Raw genomic sequence first — 11,468 nt, 5'->3', positions numbered from 1 at the left:
CTGATTTATATGTATTATATAATGCACTGAATTGTAAGATGTGGACGTGTGAAACACAATTTCGTTTCTATGTGACATAGAAATGACAAATAAAGTATCATCATCATCATCATCATCATTATTGTAAGGTCAGCTTAAAGGATACATGAAAATCACACAGCTTCAGTGTGACATCAATAAGAAAAAGTATAATTTCATAGATATTGTTAATAATAGTTGTTCATATTAATTAAAATATGTATAAACTTAATACATGGCCTAGATTACTTATTCTGCAAAATCTTGTCATTTTAATAAATATTACATGAAATTTATTAAAAATTGTTGCTGCTCCAATTAAGCTCAGTGTGCTCTCTTTAAGCTCTTCCACACTGAACGTCTATGTAAATACTTCATAAACCAACTTTAAATATTAACTGATGGTTGTCACTTTAAGTTAATCTTTATAAAATGATTAATAACTTATTTTAACAGCTTTAAGATCACAAAATCTAGACGTAACTATAGTTTATGCCCAAAGATGAAAGAGGCATGTAGTCCATAATAATGATCTTCGTCCTGTGGCTTTGACTTCAAATGTCATGAAGTGCTTTGAGAAATTTGTAATTTCATTTCTGGAAAAAGAAGTAGAGCCACTACTAGACACCTGTCAGTTTGCCTACAAGCAGAACAGGAGTACTGAGGATGCTGCTCTTAGCATAGTTCATCTTGTGTCTAAGCATCTTGAGAATACTAAAGCCTATGCTAGTATTTTATTTGTTGATTTTAGTTCAGCATTTGATACAGTACAGACACATTTGCTTTTAGAGAAGCTGCACAGCATGGGTGTTAGTACTTTTTTAATCAAATGGTTTTATTCTTTTTTTAAGTAATAGAACTCAGCAGGTCAGGGTCAATGGGACACTTTCTGAGGTCAGATATAGTAACACAGGGCTATGTTTCATCGCCTGTGCTTTTTGCTTTGTATACGAATGATTGCAGGAGCACATATACTAACAATAATATCATGAAATATGCCGATGACACTGCCATTTTAAGTCTTTTACATAAAGACATGGACTTATCATCTTACCACAGTGAAATAGATACTTTCATTCAGTGGTGTGACAAGAACTGTCTTGTTTTAAAGAGAAAGAAAAAAGAGGAAGTCTTTCAGAGATGGCATCGTGGGTCAACAGTTCCTACTTAAATACACACAAAAAGACCGAAACTAGGAGAAAGATATAACAAGAAGAATCACTTCTCAGTCACAAAATATTCTAAAGAGTGCAAAAGTGCTACTTTCTGAACAAAAGAGATTCAGATTCACACCCGAGTCTCAGTGACAATGAACTGTAAAATCAGTGAAACCCAGTAAAAACCGTGTCAAGATCACATTCAACTTGATAACTTTAACACTATCTCTATTCGCATTTCTGAAGCAATAGTTTGTTTGTCAAGATTTGGTAAAATATATTACTAAGAGAAATATAATACTAAACGTTTAAAAAAAAAAAAAAAAAAACCTCTAAATCAGAAGATTAAAACCACAAAATAGACAGCAAAACACCAGACACTAGGGGTGTGCAGCGAAGCCAGTATTTGTATCTGTATTTGTATCAGTTACGATCACAAAATTATTCGTATCTGTATCTGTATTCGGAAGTAGGCGGAGCTTGAACCAGAACTTCGTACAGATACACCTGATAAGACCGTTATTATGTTCATGGCATTACAGCCTATCTTTTTTCGTAGTTATCACTGAACAAATATGCTGTGTTTAACTAAGATAATTATGTTTTATGATTATAACATTTATTTAAATATCTTCTAACAGTCGAAGCCGATACCCTTGTATTGTATATAGGCAGTGCTTCGAGCAACGGAGTTCGAGTCCCTGTCACGGCCCTGCTGGTGTGCCCCGGTTGGCCACCAGATGTCACTGTGTGTGTCAGCACATGGCTTATTGTTTGTTGTTTGTGCCATGTGCTCTCCTGTCTATTGTCTGACCCCGCCCTCCTTGTTATCTCATTATTGTTTCAGTTCCTTCACCTGTGTCCTCCTCGTTTGGCTCCCCATATAGTCTCCTGGTGTCTGCAGTCCTGTGCTGTGTCGTTGTTTTATGTCAGATGTTTCATGTCGTGTGTGGGTTCGTTTACATGTGCTGTGGTCTCTGCCTGCCTGCTCGTTTTTCCCCTTCGGGTGGTTTTGTTCTCTTTATTATTAAAAGACCCACTTTCTCCTGCACTTGAGTCCTCGCCTCATCTCTCGACCATCCCGTGACAGAACGACACAGCCAAAATGAGGACTCAGCGGAGAATGGGCTCACACCATCCACCAGCCGCTAACGTCAGCAGCCCCCTCTACCAACGCATCCTCCAGTTCCAGGCCCCAGCTAGGGTGGCTGCAGCGCCCCCAGCGACAATCAAAGGGGCGTCAGAGGCCTCGTCTGCCGCACCCAGTACCTCCAGCCCGCTCCCAGAGCGTCCCGGGCTGATACGAAGCGTGCAGGAACCCCCACTGATGTCAATGCGAGCAGCGTGGTCGGCTCGCGCTCCCGAGGCGGCGGTGTCCGCACACGTTCCTCCCGAGGCGGCGGTGTCCGCTCACAAGGTTCCCGAGGCGGCGGTGGCCGTTCACGATCGTCCCGAAGCGGCGGTAGCCGTTCACGATCGTCCCGAAGCGGCGGTGTCCGCACACAAGGTTCCCGAGGCGGCGGTGTCCGCACACAGGGTTCCCGAGGCGGCGGTGTCCGCACACAGGTTCCCGAGGCGGCGGTGTCCGCACAGGGTTCCCGAGGCGGCGGTGTCCGCACACAGGGTTCCCGAGGCGGCGGTGTCCGCACACAAGGTTCCCGAGGCGGCGGTGGCCGTTCACGATCGTCCCGACGCGGCGGTGTCCGCACACAAGGTTCCCGAGGCGGCGGTGGCTGCTCACGATCCTCACAGGATCCCCGAAGCGGCGGTGGCTGCTCACGATCCTCACAGGATCCCCGAAGCGGCGGTGTCCGCACACAAGGTTCCCGAGGCGGCGGTGTCCGCACACAAGGTTCCCGAGGCGGCGGTGGCTGCTCACGATCCTCACAGGATCCCCGAAGCGGCGGTGGCTGCTCACGATCCTCACAGGATCCCCGGCGGCGGTGTCCGCACACAAGGTTCCCGAGGCGGCGGTAGCCGTTCACGATCGCCCCGGCGGCGGTGGCCGTCACGATCGCCCCGGCGCGGCGGTGTCCGCACACGTTCCTCCCGAGGCGGCGGTGACCGCACACAAGGTTCCCGAGGCGGCGGTGTCCGCACAGGGTTCCCGAGGCGGCGGTGTCCGCACACAGGGTTCCCGAGGCGGCGGTGTCCGCACACAGGGTTCAGGCGGCGGTGTCCGCACACAGGGTTCCCGAGGCGGCGGTGTCCGCACACAAGGTTCAGGCGGCGGTGTCCGCACACAGGGTTCGAGGCGGCGGTGTCCGCACACAGGGTTCCCGAGGCGGCGGTGTCCGCACACAAGGTTCAGGCGGCGGTGGCTGCTCACGATCCTCACAGGATCCCCGAAGCGGCGGTGTCCGCACACAAGGTTCCCGAGGCGGCGGTAGCCGTTCACGATCGTCCCGAAGCGGCGGTGTCCGCACACAAGGTTCCCGAGGCGGCTTTGTCCGCTCACGATCGTCCTGAAGCGGCGGTGCCCGCTCACGAGGTTCCCGAGGCGGTGGTTCCCGCTCACAGAGCTCCCGAAGCGGTGGTGTCCGCTGAGCTTTTCTCCGAGGGGGCGGGGCTCATCTCAGGCCTTTCCGAGGCGGCGGTGCCCGCTCACGAGGTTCCCGAAGCGGCGGTGGCCTCTCACGTTCCTCTCGAGGCGGCGGTGCCCGCTCACAGAGCTCCCGAAGCGGCGGTGGCCTCTCACGATCCTCCCGAGGCGGCGGCGCCCACTCACAAGGCCCCCGAAGCAGCGGAGCCAGCCACTGCCTGTTTCAGGGTGGCAGCTCCACACACACTGCTGTGGTGGCCGCTGGTTCTGCCCTGGGTCCCCATCCGCCGGGCGCTGCCTCAGTGCCCAGGTCCCCCTCTGCCGCTACATGGGCCTGGCCCACCATCTCTCCCCCTGATCCGCCTCCGGCCCTCCTCCCTCCCAGACATTTTTTGGTTTCTGTTTTAGTGTGTGGAGCGTCTGGAATCCGCTCCTTAAAGGGGGGGTTGTGTCACGGCCCTGCTGGTGTGCCCCGGTTGGCCACCAGATGTCACTGTGTGTGTCAGCACATGGCTTATTGTTTGTTGTTTGTGCCATGTGCTCTCCTGTCTATTGTCTGACCCCGCCCTCCTTGTTATCTCATTATTGTTTCAGTTCCTTCACCTGTGTCCTCCTCGTTTGGCTCCCCATATAGTCTCCTGGTGTCTGCAGTCCTGTGCTGTGTCGTTGTTTTATGTCAGATGTTTCATGTCGTGTGTGGGTTCGTTTACATGTGCTGTGGTCTCTGCCTGCCTGCCTGTTTTTCCCCTTCGGGGTGGTTTTTGTTCTCTTTTTATTATTAAAAGACCCACTTTCTCCTGCACTTGAGTCCTCGCCTCATCTCTCGACCATCCCGTGACAGTCCCAGCTTGGGGACATTTCGTGATCCGATAAATAAATATTTAAATATCTTCTATTTAAAACAGTAAGGGTTCCTACGCAGTTTAGAAATATGGAAATTGATTTAAGTAATTTCCAGGAAATGCATGGAAGGCAGCTGCAACACTGCTATTTTATTTGCGCTTATTTAATTCATAGGCTATTTTAAACTTATTTACTTCACACACTTCTTACTGCGTTGTAATTTTAGAGGTTTATGTAAAACAACATGATTTCCTTTGGCTCAACGGTTCCTGCTCAGTTTAAAAAGTATTCTACTAAAGTAATTTGCGGGTCTGGAAAAGTAGGCTGTGGAAAAAAGGGAACAGAGTATGGAAAAATATTTGTTTTGACTATTTGCCATATTCAGTGTTCTAAAATATAAAATTAAAAAGTTCTAAAAATAAATGTATCATACAAGTAGAGAGATTTCAACACAAACATTTAGTGATCATTTGAACATGACTGAATTAATTCAAGGCGCACATTTTCATTAAACAAGTCTTTTATTTTTTTTATTTTTTTTTTAACTTCTCTAAACAAATGTGTGTGTGCCACGCAAACCAGCAAAAGATAAAGAAGCAAACATGTAGGCCTACTAGAAAATGTATCTGTATCTAAGTTCATTATTAGCCTACTCTTGACAGAGAGCTGGTTTGGTTTTTGAGAGATGGGCAACGCGGCTGTTTGATTGGTGATCGCACTGTGCTTATTCCATTCATTCGTGTAGCCTATCATATTGTAGCCTATAAGGTTTAAATCATTGCCTTTTAAATATAGCCTACACAAATACTAGAACGTGTATGATGTATTATTTTAGGTAATATTACTCTTGCCAAGCTCTGGTTTATGAGAGATGCACGGAGAGGCAACAGCAAGCTGTATTTGATTTGCGCTCTTTTCTTCCATAAAGTTTACATTCATTCACTTCACAAACTCATCATTCCGTGAATTTAGAGGTTTGTGTAAAATATCACGCTGATCCCCGGCTCACCTGTGAATCTAGCAAACATGTGCTGCAGCCTCAGCCGAATATTCGGGCAGAATTATTCGTTATCCGTTATTCGTTTTAAAAGCCATTATCCGTGCCTTTCCGAATAAGATATTCGGCTTCGGGCACACCCCTACCAGACACTGCAAAACCAAGAAACAGATCAAGGGGAACTGTTTTTATTGTATAAAACATATAAATAAATAAAAAATATAAATTAAAAGAAATCAACTGAAACCAACAGAGAAAAAGTAAAAGAGCAAGAACAGAAATGTGAAATGATTCCAGATGTGGAAAACAAACACAGAATAACTTCACAATCTGCCAGAAGAGTTTTGTCATGAATGAACAAAAGGTGTTTCATGTAATAAAATAAAAATACTGCTAGTTCATTCAAAGCATAAAGACTAATAAATAAAACTGATGCAAATACAAATGTAAAAACAATAATAGTAAAAAAAGAACTTCATAACTAAAACTGATAATGAGCAGCTTATTCAGACCTGACAGAAATAATGCTTACAAAGTCCAGAAACATATCAACATATTCTACAAGAACTAAACACATGTAAAGATCAGTGTCGATTTTATAAGCTTCTTCTCGTGGTTTTATTCAACAGCTGAAAGCTGAATTAATGTGAGAATCTGTGAGATTATGAAGTTGTTTCTCATAGATGTGATGATCTGCTCTCATGAATCTTCTGCTGTGTGTTCATGTCCTTCTCTAAATCTTCTCTTCCTCACTTTCTGATCTTCCTGTTTCTCTCCTAAAAACATCACATCATCATCTTCTTCATCACATCATCATCATCACCATATTTTCACTCTTAATAGCTGCATGTCAAATCCATAATAATGATGATAAGTGTCTCTCACCTGTGTCTCATGTAGATGTGAAAAGCTCCTAACAGACCCAACAGAACCATCAGCTGGAAACACCAGACCAGCACAAACACCACAGACACTGAACACATGAACAACAACCATTAGACACAAAACAAACCCATCCTTCATGTTTCCAGGAGTGTGTTTGTTAAACTCGTACCACATTCTGATGTCTGTGTGCTGCTGGTCACTGCAGAGTTCAAAATAGAGGTCATGAGCTGAACTCAAATATCTAAGACTTTTTCTATGTACACAAAAGGCCTATTTCTCTCAAATACTGTTCACAAATCTGTCTAAATCTGTGTTAGTGAGCACTTCTCCTTTGCCGAGATACTGCATCCACCTCACAGGTGTGGCATATCAAGATGCTGATTAGACAGCATGATTATTGCACAGGGGGTCCAAAAACCAGTCAGTATCTGGTGTGACCACCATTTGCCTCATGCAGTGCAACACATCTCCTTCACATAGAGTTGATGAGGCAAAAACAAAAGTGTTGCGTTTATAATTTTGTTCAGTGTATATACAGTATGTGGACATTCATGTATTACAATCTCACCAGCAGGACAGGGTTCGAGTCTAATGGTCTTCTGTGCGTGACTGACGTGGTTCTTCACGCTGCAGCTGATGTTTCCATCAGTTCCCTCATCCAGAACAATGCTGCTGTTTCCATCCATCAGTGGATCTCCATTCAGAGTCCAGCTGTAGAGGAGCTGATCCCCCTCAGAGGAGCAGAACACCCTCATCACCCCACTGGAGGAGCAGATGATTGACACTTCCACTGAGCCAATAGGAGCTGGAGGGAGGGACACATCACAGTCACATGACAAACACAGGACAATCTTGTTACTATTACTGGAGGATGTAGTGTGTTTACTGTGTGCTACAGGAATAAAAACCTTCACAGAGATTCAACTGATTCATTTACATGAGAGTGAGCTATTTGGAGAACATGAGATTGTAATGAGTCTGATGAGAGAGTTTCTGTACCTTCAACAATCACTTGAAGATCTCTAGATGTTTCTGTGTCGTCTGAGCTATCGAGTGTTAATGTGTAATTCCCTGAATCTGCTCTGATCACACGGTTTATTATCAGAGTCCCATTAATGACTGTCACTTCAGTTCTGTTATTATAAAGATCACATTCCTTCTTGCTGCTATATTCTACTCTACAAACTGGATTATTGTCTGTTCTGCTTCTCTTTATCTTCAGGTCATATTCACTTGCGTCCAGCACCACCAGCAGATAGAGTTTGTGTTCCAGAGCTGCGTAACAGGGATTTGATTGATCAAACCAGCAGAACCATTCCAGACCTGAAGAATAAAACACACACACACGCGTGTTTGTTTTTGTGAAAAGTGGGGGCATCCCATAGGCGTAATGGTTTTTATACTGTACAAACTGTATGTGTTATTGCCCTACACCTGTAACAGAGCCAACGAGACGTGAGACGTGCGGATCCATGTGCAAAGCTTTTATTATACAGTGACGTGGTCAAAACACAGGCAGGGTTAAACAACGGCAAACAGATATGGCACGGGTAAGACACAGAGTAATCCTAGAACAAGCGTGGGTCGACGATCGGTGAACAATATTCAACAGGGTAAGGCAAAGAGATAATCCAGGTACAAGAGCAATAGTCCAGGCGAGGCATAAACAGAGTCTGAACGGTGAGACAAGGGTAAATACAGGGAACACAGACTAGAAAACAAGAAATAGGTTCTGTATCGCAGCCAACACTAGGGGAGTGATAAACGCAGGACAATACTGGAACTGAACAGAAACACGGAATGGCTCAGTAAGGCAGCTAGCACTAGGAGAGTGCTATACGCAGAACAATACTCAGCGATTTGTCAAAGGAAGTCCATGGCTTAAGTAAGCTTTGTGATCAGTGCAATCAGCTCTGTGTGTGTGTGTTATCAGTGCAATGGATGATGGGTATTGTAGTCCGTGGGTGACGTGCAACAGTAGTGTAGTGCAAGAGTCAATGTGGTGAGCGAGTGACCTCTGTTGGTGGGTGAACGGAAGTTCATAGGCCGGATTCGTGACAACACCTAACCTTACCCCTTACAGGAAACTTTGTGCTATTTCAGGTTTTCAATACACTCCATTCTGTGTGATTTATAAGCGTTTTGAAAAGTGGGGACATGGAGTAATGTCCTGAAAAGTCACCTTCTCCTTGTAATACCTGTCATACCCTTGTCATTATACAAATTTATGTCCTCATTTGTCACAAAAGTGCACACACACACACACACGTTTGTTTGTGTGAATTGAAGGAACTTTCCATAGACTTCTATTACTTTTATCCTGACCAAACAATATTTTCTATCCCCTAACCCTAAACCTACCCCTTACAGAAAACCTGTTTGCATTCTCACACTTTTAGACCGCAGGCTGGTCCCCACAATGTCAAAAATTTCAGGTTTTACTATCCTTGTGGGGACACAATGTAGCATAAACAAGTACACACACACACACACACACAAACTTACTCAGTTATCTAAATTGAGATATTGCATAGATTTCTATCGTTTTTATATACAGCTATTATAGCTACATTTTTACAATTTACAAACAACATCTTTATTTTATTTTTACATTCATCTTAGCCACTTTTTTGAGTTATAACCGGGAAATGTTTGTTTGACATTATACCTCAAAAGTCTAAACAGATCAAAATAAATGAATAAAGTACAGATGCTTTGACTAAATTCTTCTAGTCATTCAATAATGAGCTGCAATAAAAATCTTCACAGATATTCAACTGATTCATTTTGGAGAACATGAGATTGTAATGAGTTTGATGAGAGAGTTTCTGTACCTTCAACAATGACCTGAAGATATCTAGATGTTTCTCTGCCGTCTGAGTCAGTGAGTGTTAATCTGTAATTCCCTGAATCTGCTCTGATCACACGGTTTATTATCAGAGTCCCATTAATGACTGTCACTTCAGTTCTGTTATTATAAAGATCACATTCATTCATCCTCATCCTGTCATTCTTTACTCTACAAACTGGATCATCTTGATTGCTGTTTATTCCCTTTTGTATCTTCAGGTAATATTTACTAGCGTCCAGCACCATCAGCAGATTGAGTTTGTCTCCCAGAGATGCGTAACAGGGATCAGACTGATCAAACCTGCAGAACTGATCCAGACCTGAAGAACAAAACACACACACACATACACACACACACACACAGAGTTTCTAACGTGAGAGAGAACAGAGTGGATTTGAAGGGGTAAAGAAGAAGTTGGACATATATACATATATATATATATATATATATATATATATATATATATTTATATACACACATATATACGTATATGCTTTTATTATGTCCTTGCTAACTGATGAGGTGATTAAGATGTCATATCCATGTTAGTGGTGTAACAAGCAAGAGAGATTAAGGCTAAAAGGAAAATACGTATGGCGCTACTGAGCATATACAAATGTGAAATCATTTTCTCCTGATAAAGAGGCTCAGTTTGTGCTGAAATTATGAGACTGAGGTCTCTGTCATTACTCAGGTTCATCACACGAGCTCTCCATCAGCACAGAGCTGTCAATCTGTTGATTATAGTAACAGCAGCCTGTTTCAGCCTCTGCTTCATGTCTGACCTCAATTTTGTTTTCAAAAGGGAGTTTAAAAATGGGTTTTGAAATTGGATTTGATCATGCAATCCAGTGTTGGTTCTGATCTGGATCAAACCTTCAGTGTTGTTCAGAACATTTAATACTCATCCAGATCAAAAACTCATGCCTATAAAAATATTTGGCAGAGAAAGATATTGAGTGTAGTTTTGACATGAGGCCATGCTAACCAGGAAAACCTTAGTGTCGACATATATTGAAATATATTATTAATAGGAAGGACATCATCAATCTAGAGAGCATTCAAGTAACAAACACCTTTCAAATCAATATCCTTGATCAAAAAAGGATATCCCAAAGATTAAATTGTGTATGTTTAAAAAGCTAATCTTGTAATCTTTGAAATCTTGAAAAGCAAAAAAATTTAAAAAAATAAAAACTAACAAAAAAAAACCAAACAAACATAATTTTGATTAAATGGCTTTGCATGAGCGTAAGGGATGCTCAAGGGTTCGGTTGGGCACTAGTAGAAATGGTGGTAGGAGTTTCCGGTTAGAGAAACGGGAGCAAGAGAACAGGTCCCAGTTTAAGGATTTTATTTGGTTTATCCTTGCATGTTTGAATGGTTACAGGCACTTGCCCATAGGAGGTGCATATGGGCTTTTGTGTGGTCTACAATGAACAGAGAAAACAGTATACAATATGAAATTTGAAATATAAGCACGAAATATAAACAATCATTTGGCTAGCATAAGGAAATGAACATTATCCATCGCCGCAGTGACAGTGAATCACAGTATCAAATATCAGGTAATAAAGGCATTGAAGTTGCATTTAAATAGCTGCATTACTTTGGCAAAGTGTTTATCATTTAAATATGTACCGTAAACAGGTGTACAATTTTAGTTTATGTATCTAAATTATGCAATGGAACATGCACAGTTAAGCAGTATTAAACGAGTGTCAACATTTAACTTAGCATAGACCTAGTCAGCATGCAACTCCCGCGAATTATACACTCTATTCAAGTCATTATTTGAACTAGTAAAGTTTACAGGTGATAGTAACAGAGTGAAGAAAAAAAAAACATTTCAGTTTGACCAGCATAGAATGTAAAACAGATAACTTATTTTTTAATCAATCACTCACAGAAGAAACAAACATGCAGTAGTCCATTTTATTGCACAATGAACAAGTCAATCGCTCCACCCATACATATAGACTGCCTCCTGACACTTGTCTGGGCATGTCTTGATTTGTTCAGCTTTGTCCAAGCATTAAAGTTATAGACATAAAGATACCACTGGGTGGCGTCGTTGGGCTTTCATACATAGCCGCCCCCAAATGTCACTCGGGACATTTGAACATGTTAGTAAGCCCTACCTTGGTGGCAGGATTGGAGCTGTCATCCTCATCA

The 11,468-nt window shown here is 43.0% G+C and overlaps 1 protein-coding gene across 1 annotated transcript; it reads right to left on the bottom strand.

The window, feature by feature from the left end:
- Window positions 1-5,739: 5,739 nt before the first annotated feature.
- Window positions 5,740-9,707, bottom strand: LOC131553227 (uncharacterized). Its single transcript, XM_058797720.1, has 5 exons — window positions 9,277-9,707; window positions 7,442-7,765; window positions 7,011-7,247; window positions 6,443-6,530; window positions 5,740-6,333 (listed from the first exon to the last, which is right to left on the bottom strand). The coding sequence occupies exons 1-5, from the start codon at window positions 9,536-9,538 to the stop codon at window positions 6,291-6,293; spliced, it is 954 nt and encodes a 317-aa protein (XP_058653703.1). The 5' UTR covers window positions 9,539-9,707; the 3' UTR covers window positions 5,740-6,290.
- Window positions 9,708-11,468: the final 1,761 nt, after the last annotated feature.

The sequence above is a fragment of the Onychostoma macrolepis genome, chromosome 14 (assembly GCF_012432095.1).
Source record: "Onychostoma macrolepis isolate SWU-2019 chromosome 14, ASM1243209v1, whole genome shotgun sequence".
Taxonomy (NCBI): Eukaryota; Metazoa; Chordata; class Actinopteri; order Cypriniformes; family Cyprinidae; genus Onychostoma; species Onychostoma macrolepis.
The sequence above is the reverse complement of the archived record's forward strand: the minus strand, read 5'-3'. Positions and strand labels throughout refer to the sequence as shown.

Coding starts and splice junctions, on each gene's coding strand:
- LOC131553227 (XM_058797720.1), bottom strand. CDS start 9,538: ATGGTGCTGGACGCTAGTAAATATTACCTGAAGATACAAAAGGGAATA. Junction 7,248..7,441: donor TCTTCAAGTGATTGTTGAAG/GTACAGAAACTC, acceptor CCCTCCCTCCAG/CTCCTATTGGCTCAGTGGAA. Junction 6,334..6,442: donor CACATCTACATGAGACACAG/GTGAGAGACACT, acceptor TGATGTTTTTAG/GAGAGAAACAGGAAGATCAG.